Here is a 15,770-nt window from a genome sequence, read left to right on the forward strand (position 1 = left end):
TTCTGAGACCAAGATCAAGATCAAGAAAATTTTAAGATTTTGGTATTCTGAAATCAAAAAAATCAAGATCAAGATGTCAAATCTGTCAAATGTTTTGAAATCTTGAAATCCAAGACACAAACCTTGTGGATATCGAGATTTACAAATTCTGCAACCAATATTTCAAGATTTCAAGACATCAAATTTCTTGTTTTCTTGAAATAATTCCAAGAACCTCTCGGAGGTGCTTCGAATTTTCAAGTTACTAACAATTTGAAGAGTTTCGTGCGGAAATTATTTTTGATGAGGAATATTTCTATAAGAGATGATACAAAAAGAGAATTACTGTGAAAAATGCTATGTTTGATCTTGTAATTTAATCGTAATGATACATATTTCTAGATGTATGTTTCGAAGTACAACACTCTGAGAATACTTGCAAAAGAATCATGTCTTGCATAAGCATTTCAGGGTTTATCACACGTTACAAGTTTTGTGTGCACTTCTTTTATTCCCGATAATATCTTGTCATATATTATTTAATACAACCTATAATTATTTTTACTAATTTATATGGCGAAATTTCAATAAATTCGGCAAAGAAATGAAGATATTTGTCAGAAATGACGTTTCGTTAAATGTGGAAAATCTTGAATTCTTGGTTCTTAGCTAAGACAATTTAAATTCCATAAATGCTTTGCGTCAGAATATGAAATTTTGATCTTGATCTTGGTCTCAGAATTGAGGCCAATTTTCCTGATTTTCCATTTTAGTCGAGACACACATTGGGGATTATAACAGTCGTATTACAGTGGCAGTAGTTTCCACGCAAATCTCCATTCCATCGACAAAACATCCCAGTTAAATAAGAGGACTTAGTGATACTTCATTGAATAACAATTCTCAAAGTAAGAACGCAATGGGTTAAATAATTTCTTTCTAAAGTATTTGGTATTTAATTAAAAAACATATTAAATATTCTAAAATTTGTATGAACAAATTGATTGAATAATTTGAGGAAAAAATCAGTTGGAACTACCGTTTGTTCAATCGAGAGTATATTAAGTCGGTGTATTTGGGGTAGAAACAATGCCCTAGGAAGAAAAATTGTATTCCGCTGAAACTGCGGGATGTTGGTGAGGAATTCGCGTCATTCGCACTTAAACATCGTGGGGAGAAGTTTTACATGATTATTTACAAGAGTTATCTGGAGGGCTTGCTCACAAAGAGACTAAGCTTACGGCACCTACTGTCATACCTTGCTTTCCTTCTTCAGGATATCCACTGCATCGCCAACGGAGTCCGGCGCTAGAGAAAGTGGCAGTGTTGGCGGATATACATTCGTCCTCAGTGTCTGCATCGCGATGGGAGATGCAGATACCATGAGCTTAGCCTGGCCACTGGGCAGAGTCGGCGGGATACTGTAGCAGAGTGGCGGTGGCTGAGGTGTGGGCGGCGCTGATGGATCATGTGGCGCCCATTGACGCGGCTGGTTCGCCGGATGTCGAGGCAGTGTAAAGGTTTTATTTGAATTGTATGTGTTTATGACAGAATTCTGGTGAATAAAAGAAAACACGAAAAGCACGCGTTATAAACCAATTATTCGCTAAAAACGAACAGGTTTAGTGTTGCACATCATAAAAATATCCCAACATTTCGGTAATTAAAGACAAATATGGAGGTTTTGATCAAATTTAGGTCATACAAAAATTAATGATGACCCAGAAACAGAATATTCATAATGCTTCTTATAAAGCCAACATGGCATTTTCTCAAACTATGTAATAACAATTTTACTTTGCATCAGAAGATGCATTCTAAAGACTTTAGAAGCTATATATGACAAAGTTTGAGCATTCCTGTCCTTGCTACAATTTAATATAAAACGAAATTTTCAATAAGAGGCACGAACGCGTAGATAAAGAAATGCACACTAGGTAAAACATTATAATAATGACTATACAAAAGATTGTGAGATTAATTAAGATAAGATTTAAATTATCCGGAATTATGTACCTATAAGCTAACTACAAAAAGTTTAAGGAAGAAACTAATTAGTTATAAATTTTCAAACACGAAATATAGAACAAAAATCTACACAAGAAAAAAATATTTCGTAAAATTGTTTGTAAAAGTTTGTCAATTCCCATTGGGAACATAAGGATAGCTCGTAAATCATAATCGACAAACAAATTTGTAACAGTTTGTACTTTTTCACAAACATTGTGAGTAATATGATCATTTGACGACCGTTTTTTATCCTTTTACAAAGATTTACGTTTTTACAAACAGTTCAGACATTATAAGGCAATGACCTTGAATCATTCTTTATACAATTGTTAAAGGTCAAAGGAAATTATGCTTAGAGGATTATATTTTATAACTGCTCAAGACAAGTTTAGGTTTATTTTGAAAGGTACTTTATTCCTTGAAAAGTCAAGGCCCAGTTTCAGTCGGTTGATAAATAAAATCTCTACATAGCAATGTTTTTGTTGAAGGATTGTACAAAAGAACTACATGGAATGAAATGGAACACGCTGCCAAAGAAGAAAAATTATGTTCTGCAAGAGTTATTCGTCTCACAATTTTTCTTATTTGAGGAAAAGCATTATGTGCTGAATACACTAACAACTTTAACTGAGGGGCGACTAAGTTCGTTCAGCCAGTTAATTCCAAACATCCTAAAAACTGTATTTAAGACTCTCTGGCGTTATTTTTGTAGTTCTCAAAGCCATTATACGTTCAATTCATCCAAAGCTTCAAAATCCTTGCCTGATAGAGGAAAGTTAACATTGCACATGCTTCGTAAGATCTCAAGTTTCGTAATAAGTGATTTTCCCCGTTTCTGAATAAATGTGACTCCGCAATATATTTTAAAAACTGGGCACTTTCGCCTAGTTTTTAAAATATGGATGCGATGAATGGCATTTATTGAGAAACATAGGAAAAATTTAGCCATTACGAAGATTGGGATCGTACGAAGCATGAGAACTTTACAATAAATTCTTTTTAGAATTTGTAGTTTTCCCACTTTGAATTGTATTCTCTGTCTTTTTTTGCATAATTTGGAGTCAAAAAAAACAGAGCTATGGGACTAAATTGTTATACGATTTTATCGCATATTTCTAAAGGAAACTGGATTTTAAAATGATGTAAATTTGGATAGACAAAACAATTGTGTATCTAAATAAAATAATTGTAAGGCCTAGCTTCATTTAGAAATAGGCGAAAAAATCGTAAAACAATGTAGACCTAGGGCTCAAAGCAGCCCCACCTCCCCCTATAGACCTTTTTAAACTTCTCTATTTCCTCCTCTTACAACGTTTCGGAGATTGGTTGTCTTCTTTCACAGGTCTACAATGTTTATGGACAATAATTAGGTTACATATTTCAAATTTTCTAAAATATAAAGGACTCACATAGGTAGATATGGGGAAGTTCTTATCAGGTTCATGGGGAATTACTTGGACAATTACTTTGATAAATGTATTCTAATTGTGGACCTGAGGAAGTAGACAACCAATCTCCAAAACGTAGTAAGAGGAGGAAATAGAGAAGTTTAAAAAGGTCTATACAACGTTTTTGACTCCAAACTCTTTAACATCTTTTGAGTGTTTGCTAACGTATCTTTTCTTTCCTTTCTAAATTGCGTTTTCAAACTGAATATTAGATTACGCATATAATATTAAACTTGTATATATTTCCCGTGTCTTATGACCAGATTTTCTTTCGTTTTCGAATTGAATTGACCACGATCCAGCTGGAGTAGCCGGAGTATCCCAAAAGCAGAACTTGTTTCAGAGGTTACCTGGGTCATAAAGACTCGAAAACATCATTTTTTCGCTAATTTTTTTTCGACATATTTTTTTTATTTTTATTCAAGTTCTTAAGCATATGAAAGTTTATTTTATGAAAAAATATTTAAACTATATTTTTTGAAATTTTCATTTAAATATACTAAAAATTCACCCGTTGGAACTTTATTTTCGGAGACCTTTTTTGAGAAAAAACATACTATTCCGTGGATAAGATTTCTCAGAATAGGTTCATATGAAATCCAAAAACCTGATATTTCCCGTTATCTGATGAGTTAAACTCGTACTTGAATGATATACTTTTCTTTAAAATTAAATTTGGATTTTCGACAGAATTTTATACAAAAAATACAAATTTCGGCAGGGACCTATCAAGCCAAGCCTAATAAAAAGTGAAGATATTTAACTCTCCTTGTAAAAATTTTGCAAATATTGTACTACTACTTAAACAAATTTACTCGTAGTTCTTGTATTCTGTCGGCGAACATTACGAAATATATATTTTTAGATATAGCTTTTAATGCACTATTTCGAAAAATATCAGTCTGATAAGTCAATTCTTCATAGGAAAGAAATTGTCATTAGGTCTCAGTGCCTCTATGTAAAAACGTATGGAAACGAGGCCCCTGATTTTCAGAGTATTTTACACCACGTTTTGTCTGGTTAAATCGGTTGAATAAGTTGCGATCAAGGTAAAAAAATCTACCGTTCAAGTACGAGTTTAACTCATCAGCTAACAGGAAATATTTGGTTTTTGACTTCAAATCATTATGCTCCGACTGATAAATATTGCCCACCTAGAAATATGTTTTTTTTTTTTTCAAAAACCGTTTCCAAAAATCAGGACCCAAAGGTTGAATTTTTAAAATTTTGAAAAGCAATTTTCAGAAAACATAGTTAATACCTTGTACCTTTATGTCCATTAGAGTTGGAATTAAATATTTTTTTAATATGATGAAAAAAGATTCCAAGGAAATATCCTGTTTTCATTTTAGTCTGCGCGACCCTTATAACCCCTTAAGGTTTAGGTCTCAATTACAAGGATCATATTTTAATAACAAAACTTTTTAGGAGTGTTATTTACGGGTACCACATTGACCACTTTTCAACAAGCAAAGCTATATACACTACATTATAAATAAGTTAGTTAAAATTAGCTTTCAATATTGATTTTGGTTTTATTACACTAGTTCCATTTGCCATAAAATATGGCCAAGTTAAAATCAAATGGAATACCATAAATATTATTGTGGGAAATTTAATTTTTGTCTTTCACATTTTACGTCGGTCTTCAGGATTCAACGTTAAATAGATGTGAAATAATTGAACTTCAGAAAAATATTCTACTCTAAGTATTTTCATTATATTAGGCATATTGAAAAATTCTGCACTGAAAAAAATTCACAAAATTGATATTGAGTGAAATACCCCAAAAAATGATAGAATAAAAATTTATTAATGTATCAATCGTAATCATCTTTAATACCATTTTGTATAGGCCAAACTTTTAATGGCAAAATAAATCAAATCTGTTCAATTGAAAAATAAATATCAACTCAAGTGAATAAATGTTCAATGGAATGAATATTAAATAAAAATATATCTCAATTAAATTTATAAATTGTTCCCCAAAGCCTTTCTTTTTGTGTGGAAAATATTTCATTATGTTGAGCCAACTCAAGGGTTTATATCACATGGGGGCACAAACAAAGAGACCAAGATACCAGAGAGTGTATATCGGCAGAGAAAAAAATAAATCCTCGGCAAACCATAACAATTCTTTGGTGGCAAACATGGTTTTCTTCTCTCTCATTGATACTATTTTCTTGTACACATTCCCAATACAATGTTTTGTGATTTCAAAGCATCCACACCAAGCAATTTCACTCTCTCAATTCCACAAAATATTGCAAATCAATATAGTGTCCCCGGGAATAAGGACTCTACTCTGTGTGCTGGATGATTTTGCTCCAAATTCCTTATACTCTTAATAAAAGGGACTGAAAGTGCACAAGTTTGCAGAACGTTCTTTGGCATTTTCATTGGCACGCCACGTCGTTAGAACATTGCTTTTCAATCAATTGACTCAACATGTTCAAAATCTACTGAGAAGTTTTTTTTTCTACTCTCTTCTTCTTACAGCTCTTCTGCCATCTCCCAATGGTACGTTGAAAAACAATAATGCCTTCCACCCGTACGTTTTCACGTGATTTGTCAGGTTAATGAGAGAATCACAAGAGTGTGAAGAGTTTTTACCCCAAATACTGCTCCTGCTTTCAAAGCTAATGGATATTTTTACGAGATTTTTATGTGATTTACGGGGGCATACTCCAAAGGATATTAGATTATATTTTTCCATTTCATGAATAATTCAGCTAATCTAATGGATCAGTTGAGATCCTTTCATTGTTTAAAATGTACTAAAGGTAATTCCCAACTCGTTTGGATCGAAAATAGAGAATGTTTATCTGGTTCACGTCATGAGATAATTCCATTTAAAGTTGCTAAAAAAAATGGTTTTAATAATCAACAAGATAAATATGTATCCAGTCAATAAAAAATGAAAGTAAACAGTGAAATTTTCAAAATCTTAATTAGGAAAGAGAAATTTATATAAACATTTTAATGTTTAATCCAGATTAAATTTAATTTTTTGCCCATCAAAGTTAATTTTTTATAAAGAGAGTGCTCCTATTGTATATTAGTTTTATAAACTAAACGAGGGTAGAATACACAGAAAAAAATATTTTGTAAAAATGTTCGTAAATGTTTGTGAATTCATAAGGGGGAGTTACGAAATGCTCGTGCATCGTATAACGCACAAACAAGTTTGTAAAAGTTTGTACTTTTTGACAAACATTAACATTAGCAAAGATTAAACTCATACTTGAAAGATGGATTTTTTGTTGCATTTATCACACCTTATTTAAAAAAATGAAACTTGGTGTAAAATAGACCGTAAATGATAATTGTTTGTACAAGATTCTATGAAAAAAAATACAAATCTTATTATTTTCCAAAAATCCTTCTTTCAAGTACATGTTTAACTCATCTTCTAACAGAAAATATTTAATTTAAAAAAAAAGTTTCTTCCTTATCTTAAGCAAAGGCAGGAAAGGCGAACTGAAAACGGATTATTATGTGAATTACTCAGTGATAATTGTATTTCTGAAGAGAAAACTCTTTGTCCAGCATGAGTTTTGAAAAATAAGTTGGTCCAAATTGATATCTCCTGATAAAAGCTTCTATATTTTGCAAGAGATTTTCTTTAGAAAATAGAACAATTTGAAGTAAATCAATTGCACATTCGTAAAGTTTTGCCAGACAAACGAAAAAATGTTTATAAAGAAAAAAATGCTCGTCAAGTAATCATGTTGCGAATAATCTTTGTAAAAGAATACAAACTTCTACGAACTTTCTAGTGGGTTATACGCTATTACGATCACTTCGTAGTCTCCAGTGGGAATTCATAAACATTTCAAAATTTTACGAAATATTTTTTACCTGCACAGAAAAAATACTTTGTAAAATTGTTCGTAAATGTTTGTGAACTTCTACTGGGGACTTACTGATAGTGAATTATATATTTCACTAAAAAGTTCGTAAAAGTTTGTATTCTTTTATAAAAATTGCTCTTAAAATGATCACTTGACGAGCATTTTTTTATTTCTTTTACAAATATTTGATCGTAAACGTTCGTAAACACACAAAAAATATTCGTAAAATTTTGTCATTTGTTCATAAAGTTTTTCCAGATAAACAAAAATGTTTGTAATAGAACAAAACCTGTTTGTCAAGTGATCATTTAACAAACAATGTTCGTGAAAAAATTACAAACTTTGCGGTGGGGTATACGATTTACTAGCACAATAATTTTGCAAGTCTTCAGTAGGAATTCACAAACATTTGCAAACAATTTTACAAAATATTTTTTATCTGTGTATAATTAGTAAAATTTTGATGACCATCAGACTTCAAGGTAACGAGGTTTAAAAACAATATGCCCTTGACAGACTTACACCGAGTGACGGCTTAATAGAAAATTATGGAAATGTAATTTAAACAATATTTCGAACATAATTACGCTAAGCCGTCTCTCGGCTAATCCTCATGACCATGTCACATAGGGTAGCGGCATTACTTATGGCCACATTAAGGACATATTTGCTCACAGCTTCTTTTCTTTTTGACCAATTAAGATAAAATTTTAACTGTAATTTCTTTAAGGTACCTCTTTTCGATATATCCAGGTGAATTTATGAGGAAATTGCCTTAGGCCTCAGAAAAAGTATGATTTTTCCAACAATGTAAAATTCATAAGTTGTGGCCACTTAAACAAACTTATGGCCGCTCGTGGAATGACTTATGGTCACAATGTAAAATGATGCAAAATAAACTTAGAAATAAAATATTTTAAGTGCAAAAGAAAAGAAAAAGATTTTATATAGTTAAAAGATTTAAGGTAGTTTCAAATGTTTTTATTATTTTTTTCTTAAATTTTTATAGTTTTTATTCATTATTGTAGCATTGCACTATTAATTGCTTCTCATCCTTCTATTTACTGAGGCCCGCAATCCGTTTTTCATAATGCAAAATCCGTATTTGACTGCATGAAAAACCCACCTCATAATTCCCTCTGTCTCCTTTTGTAAGGGCATTGTGAAAGCCTTCGTGGTCTGATATTTCTTCCGGATGCTTCCCGGAGACTTTATTGAGGAGAGTTGTAAGAGGAATGTGATACACCTGAAAACTCTGGTTGCAGTCATTGCATTATCAATGCTTCTTAATGCCTGTGAGTTGAATATTGAGGCTCTTTTAGGTTTCTTTATATCTTTTTACATTGCCCTAAAAGAGAGAAAAAAAAGTTAGGTTATCTGTAACAAAATACAAATTCATGACATAAATCTGCAACTCTAATCTTAGTAATCTTAACATCAGATTTTACACCACATTTATTTACAAACAATTTTATATTATAATTTCACCACTTACCTTAAATTTCATTAAATTTTTGCCAGAAAACAACGAACTATTGAATAAAAACAATACAATTGACAACTCTACAAATCAAAATAGTGGCACATCTGTGGGCGCCACACGTCAAATACCGTGGCCACAAGTTCTTAATCCTATCAATTTGGTCATAACTTATGGCCTCATCCTAATTTTATATTTGTTGTAAAAAAATTTATCAAAATTTAATAGTAAAAGAACATATAGTTATTATGGAAAAAAGCTTTGAAAATTAATACTAAATATTTTCGATTGACGATACAATATTTAGTTGTTAAAATTTTTGAGATCATTAGTAAATTTCTTGACGATTTGACGTATTTTTAATCGTCATCCGCATCAGTAAAACATTTTCCTTAAATTGTTTATTATTGTACCGAAATATTAAAGTAAATCAATTTAAAATTTTCATTTAATAATTGTTACCAAATGTTGGTAATTTTGTGATTCTTTGAAATCATTTTGTGAGAAAAAAATTGAAGATTTCTCGGAAGAGGCCACATGTATAGACTGGCCATAAGTAATGCCACCACCCTATAAAATTAATATTAAGATTAATACTTTCTGAAATGCGAGAATGCCAAAAAAAGATAGCAAGTGTGTTATCTTGCCTCTCCCTTGTGTTTCGCTCGAAAACTGACCGAATCACAGTTGGCACGCATGGAAAATTGCTCGAATTGCCTGTAATATGATTCAGAAAGCAATTAATACGAACAGTAATATCTTATACTCATCGTATTACTCCACTAGAGTGTACTCTTTCTAGCACACGTGATCTTCCATTTGAAATTTTGCATACTATATTCCTCTCTTTCCGGCTTTTCTTAATATTAATATTAATCTTATTTGTGACACCGCGGTCAGGTCTGTCAAGACACATAGACTAGCAGTAGTGGGAATTAAGGTACTTTTGTATTATGGCACCTTAAAAATAGGGGTTTTCTCCTATTTTCAAATAAAACTGGACTTTATCATAATATTATTTAGCTAATAGAGAAAATTGTAAAGTTAAATTGCATTATGATAAGGGTCAGTCCCATTTCAGAATGAGACAAAAAGTCCTATTTCCGTTTTTAGATGGAACAGCATGAAATGGAACAATCGATATCATACACTTCCCTTAATTTTTTCTCCCACAAAAATTTATTTTTCGTCAAATTTTTTTTGATATACTGTTACTCAAGTGGAGTGCACTATAAAATATTTCATTTTTATTTGCATATAAAAATTCATATTGATAGCCAGAGAATATACGAAATTCATTAGTAAAGCGTGAAGAGCTATTTGTACAACGCGATACTGAAAAATTGGAAAGCTCTCTTGTAGAATATTGTCAGAGCTTTCAAAGTTTCATCCAAAAAAAAGGGAACATCATTCTTTTTCCCCATTACCCAATCGGGATTGATAATTCAATTTAGTTGTTTTTTTTATTACAAGAAAGAGGCTATATTGGATCTTTTTTCTATATAGGCTCTTTTTCGATTAGGGTCAAGAAAATTTGCTGGAAAAAATCAACAATTTAGAGAGAGTATAATTTAGAATTAGCCGATAAATCATGGTGAATATTTCAGAAACTGTGCAATTTATTGCTTTTTTTTCGCAGAGGAAAATCCTTTGAAGGGAGATTTATTGAAGTCATTTGACCCACTAACATGGAAGAAGAGACAAATTGTGGTTATTAATTCTCTAGCATTGGAAGACGATGGGGTCCATGAGAGTCAGAGTTCGGAAAAGAATTTGGTGTTGCTGGGAATGGAGAGGCAAAAAAAAATTGCAACTTTAACGTGTTTCGAAGTTCTGCACAAAGTCAGTGAATAAATTGTCATGAGTTGTGTGTATCTTTTGGATTAATCGTTGGGCGCTCTTTCTGAGGGGCCAGGGGGAGGCATGGGGGATGAGAGAACTGCAAAAGATAGGTCAGGAAGTCAAGACTGTATCGTATTGAGAGGGTAATCTTTTGGGATTGGGAATGGTAGAGGGAGGTTCAAGGAATTTAATAAATTTTCCGGTGGTGCAATGGGGTTTGCCTTAAGACAAGAAATTCCCTATCAAGTGTCACTTACAATGGAGACAGAAGTCTGGAAGTTGAGGCGGGAGTTGGTGTCTTTGCGAAGGGTGCAATAGGCCATAGGTTGCTGCTGATTCGACGGTTGGCATGGTGCCAATCCATTTGTGCTGTTCGCCTGACTCTGTCCAGCAAGTCCAGCCGTATTTGGTGGACGTCGGCAGGAATTTGCATTTTCAATTGTTGAAATGGGTAGTCTTCGTTGCATGAATTTCTTCTGAAACAATGTCACAATTGTTTTACCAACAATCTCCCACTAACAACAAAAACTCCTCCTTCCCCTCCTCCAATCTCCTAAAAATTTTGGATAGAGAAACTGCCAAACAAACCTGATCGAGTGATTCCAACGTGTCTGGAATTACATCCGGATTCTTCTCATCACTTTCGTTGCCGTCGAACTCTTTGCTCTCACCGCTCCTTTCACTTCCACTTGGCGAGCTCTCGCAGACCGTGTGATTACGACGCTGGTTCATGTCCTTGTGACCATTGTCCTTTGCCACGCTGCAACAAGTCCGTCTACAGGAGATTCTCACCGCCAGCAAAACGGTGAATCCACCGATGAGAATTGCCGCCACGATGCCAATTATTATGGAAATCATCGGGGTGAAGGTTATCAATGACTTTGGGCGCTCTGCAATGGATTAACATTGAATACGACGTTGAATTTATCTATTGAAATACAGAATACATTCACTAAAATATCACAAAATGCACATTTTTCTAAATCCACTTTTTCTAAATAATCCCCAAATTTTAGAATTGGATCATGACCATATTGTAGTCTTTGGATTACATTTCGGTTTAAAGATAATAAAAATAGTGACAATAATACTCAAATTTTATTATTCTATGAAGTGGAGAATGATTTTAATGGCAGATTCTGTTAAAGTCCCCAAATATGGTTCAATTTGAGACGAAAATGGAACAGTTTCCAAGAAGTTGAATCAGCATTTATATTATTAGAATTGTAAAATACCATAGAATGAATTTAAGTGAGTAATAAATATTTAATTAAATTAAATATTTATAAGACTTTATAATACAAATATATTTTGAAAAGGATTTTATTAAACAATTTCACTACTATTATTATTCGTTGAAAAATCAAAACGTTTGTGCCTCGATTTGATAATTTTACATTCAAATGAAAAGTCATTTGAAATGCTAAAATTCAATCAAAAGGCTATTTTATCGCTTTGGAATCGTATTAAAACCTATAATTTAAAAGTCCTATTTTTTTAAAATTGGTTTTATTTTAGCATTTCACAATTCCTTAAAAAAAATAATGGTTTGCAAAACCTTCTCAATAAATGTTTAGACTTTTTCAAAATTAGAATGATAATTTATTATTATGGAGCACACAAAACTATCCCTTAAGTCGGTCTAAAAATGCCCTTCCGGACATAATGCAAAATTTGGAGAATAAATTTTAGAATTCATAGAGTCGCTTTTTAAAGGTATTTTTGAAAAAAGGATCCTAAAATTTTGCATTATAAAATCAAGAAATTTCATATTTTATGATGTTTTTTTTTTTCAAAAAGTCCTGAAAACGTGTCCTGGAATCCCATAAGCCAAAATCTTAAAAAGCCAAAATATTAACTCTTTCCGGACCGCAGCATATGCTGCAAGCCAATTTCATCATTTTTTAATCAAAAATATCAAAGCTCAGGAATTAATTGAGGTCCTACAGAAAATATCTTACATTTGGACATCTTTATAGTTTGTAATCATCCACAAGAATCGGATTTTTATCAGTTCTGAATAATTAAAAAACATGGTTTTTCACAGAACATTCATATGCTGCTTTGGGTACTCAGAGTCCCAAAAGAGACGAAAGAGTTAAAAAGCCAAAACCTTGAATGGATCGAACTCTCAAATAGCCGAAATACTGAATAGGCCAAAATTCCAGAATGCCAAAATCCCAAAATGGGTCAAAATTTCGTACAAACAAAATTCTCAAAGGGCCAAAATTCCAAAAAGCGAAAATCCCGAATTGGTCACAATCCCGAAAACCAAAATCCCGAATGGGTCAAAATCCCGAAAATCCTAATTAGGAAAAGATTCCGAAAAGCCAAAATCCCGAATGGGTCAAAATCTCGAATATACAAAATTGGACCAAAATTTCAAGAAAACCAAAATCTCAAATAGACTAACCTTCCGATAAACAAAACCTCAAATGGGTCAAAATCTCGAAAAGCCAAACTCCTGAATGGGCTAAAATCCCGAACGCCAAAATCTCGAATGTGCATTTAAAGCCATTTTAGATAAAATTACACGCTCTTTAAACTTAAGATGATTAAAAATAATAATTAGAACTGGGCATATACAGTCTGGTTTCCTAAATATGAACATTTGGGGGGTGCAGATGACTTCTTAATCTTCAAAACAAGAACAATATTTTCAAAAACATAACGGAATTTATGTGAAATATGCCCAAGGCACAATAACTTTTGTTTGTAAATATGTTTTCAAATTTTCTATAGCAATGAGCGAGATGAGTAGATCTAGGTTGCATTCACTCTCATTGAAAAAAAAGTTTACAAAATAAAAGTGATTTTACGTTGGGCATATACACTTACCCTAAATTAAGAAAAACGAATTTATAGAATTTATCAAAATAATATATGATGCACAAAAGAAAAAAGAAAAATCATTCTATTAATAAATTTAACACAAAACTTTCTTCATATAAACTTAAATTTCACAATTTGAATATAACCGTCGTCGTTCATATTTGAAGAGTCCAATATGAAGACTTCGACTGCCAGTTTTTGAATTTAAGAAAAGGTACAGTAGACTCTCTCTCAATTGGGCATTTGGGGCAAAGTATCATCCGGTTTATCGATAGATTTGGGCGTCAAAGCCTTTGTAAATTCCACAAAAAGCGCTCAATTATAAAGAATCACGATAGAATAGGAAGAACTACAGCGAATTTGAGAGAATTAGCTTCATAACTAAACGTGAAAATTGTCAACAAAATTTTTCGCCCGATTGAAAAAAAAATCGATTGAGTGAGAGTCTACTGTAAAACAAATTAAATTTGGAAAAAAAAATCTAGACGTGACGGTGACAAACAAATTTCAGAATTGGTCTTTAAAGTATTCTCTAATACTCTATTCTGGCAAATTTCATTTAGAATTTGAGGTTATGTATAAATTAACTTCAAAATAGCCTAAAAGAATAATTTGTAAGAATTCAAAAATATTCAATATTTAATTCAAATATTAACAAACACTTCAAAAGTATTTGTAAGTATTATATGTGCGCCAACCTAAACGTTTTTAAGGTTATAATATTGTTCGTTTAAAATTAAAGAATTCTTTAGATCCCTACACATAGAGACTATAAGAGATTGATAACATTGTAGAGAGGATTAGATAAACTAATTATTAATAAAAAAATAAACCCAGACAGCAGAGATATTCTACCACTTAAAATATATTTATTGATTTTTTATGGTTAGGTAAAACATAACCTTAAAACTTTCAAAATAATCTGTTAGCTAAACAAGTTGATGAGACCCACAAGATGATTATTGCAGTGGTTTTCAAACTCCTGCAAATTAGAAATTTCGGAAAGTTGCATTGTGGTGCAAATTTTATTAAATTAATAGCACTACTACATGAACTACGAAGTTAACTCAGAGCAATAACTAACGGAGAGGACACGTAGATTTTTATAAGGAGAAACTGCAGTGACGTCAAAAATTGAATTAAAATTGAGTTTCCTCAATCGTGTGTTTTTTAATTGTTCTTCAAAGTTCAAATAAAATTTGATGAACATTTCTTAAAGCCTGGATGAAGTTTTTAACCAAGAACTGCAGTGAATAGTATTCAGTGATTAAGTGCAGTGCCAGTGGGTGTAAAAATAAATTTCTAGGATCAATGAAAAACTCGAATCCGAGACTTTCTTTTACTGAGTATACTTCTTAAACTTTCTTATTATTTGATGTCCAAGACCAACCACTCAATGTTTCTATTTTCTTTCACAAAAAAGGGTCACATTTAATTTTGCAATTTTATAAAAAGTTGTGAATTAAAAGCATCGAATTATACGAGTTATAAGAGTACTTGCATCACCCGAAAAACCAGTACCAGATACAATCAGTTTATTCAATTTGAAGAAAATTTTTCTAGCAATTAAATTTAAATTTTAATTTTAATTTTTTGCTCGTTCCAAAACAAATTTGTTGAGTATCCTGCCCTACTGCAGTTTGTCATTTGACCGAAAAACGATCAAAAACGATCGGTAAGTTTAGTGTTAAAGACTCTACGTGGATATTCGTTCATATACGAAAATACCGTTGAATCATTTCTGATAACAGTTTTTCTAAGTCAAACGTTTAAAAAGCTCTAAGGAGACCATTTATCAACGGAATTGGGCCATGTTTGACTCGTTGGAAAGGTCTTGGAATATCTGACAAGCTTGAGGCAATTTCAATCGGTAGGGGAAACTGGGGCAAAAAGTCACAAAACGGATATTTTATTTTTTTACAAGGTACTCGAGCGCTTCAAAAATTTCTAATTAGTGCAGTTTTAAAGGAAATTTACCACTCTACAACTTTGTGATAGTAATTTTCCTCTATTTTATAAGGAAATACGTTTGTCGAGCCAATTTCTAAAAGGTAATGATGTGACTATTCTCAAAAATGCTGGGGAAAATAGTACCAGACATTGGGTATTATCATATTTTGATTCGCTTCATTACAGGCTTCTATAAATTTGAAAAAAAAACCTAGATGATATATTTTCATAGAAAATTTATTCATCTACATCTACACCATTTTAAAGCACCGTTTTCTCTGCGAGAAAATTGAGAAAACGAGAAAAGCGCTTTTCAAGCTATTTTAGAAAAAAAACACACACACAAAAGACTGCAAATCGTTTGACCAATGCAAA

General features: G+C 32.0%; 1 protein-coding gene across 6 annotated transcripts in view; it reads right to left on the bottom strand.

The window, feature by feature from the left end:
* Positions 1–903: 903 nt before the first annotated feature.
* LOC129799552 (protein turtle) overlaps positions 904–15,770 on the bottom strand; it is a 104,480-nt gene continuing 89,613 nt past the window's right edge. For 5 of the 6 annotated variants that reach the window (XM_055843565.1, XM_055843560.1, XM_055843562.1 and 2 more), the window contains exons 11-13: positions 11,202–11,503; positions 10,871–11,089; positions 904–1,534 (exon numbers count right to left, since the gene is read on the bottom strand). In XM_055843565.1, coding sequence (XP_055699540.1) covers positions 1,232–1,534; positions 10,871–11,089; positions 11,202–11,503 — 824 coding nt within the window. In that variant the 3' untranslated portion in view covers positions 904–1,231. The remainder of the gene's footprint in view (positions 1,535–10,870; positions 11,090–11,201; positions 11,504–15,770) is intronic. The other variant, XM_055843566.1, reaches the window with a different exon arrangement.

This window comes from Phlebotomus papatasi, chromosome 1 (genome assembly GCF_024763615.1).
Source record: "Phlebotomus papatasi isolate M1 chromosome 1, Ppap_2.1, whole genome shotgun sequence".
Lineage (NCBI taxonomy): Eukaryota > Metazoa > Arthropoda > Insecta > Diptera > Psychodidae > Phlebotomus > Phlebotomus papatasi.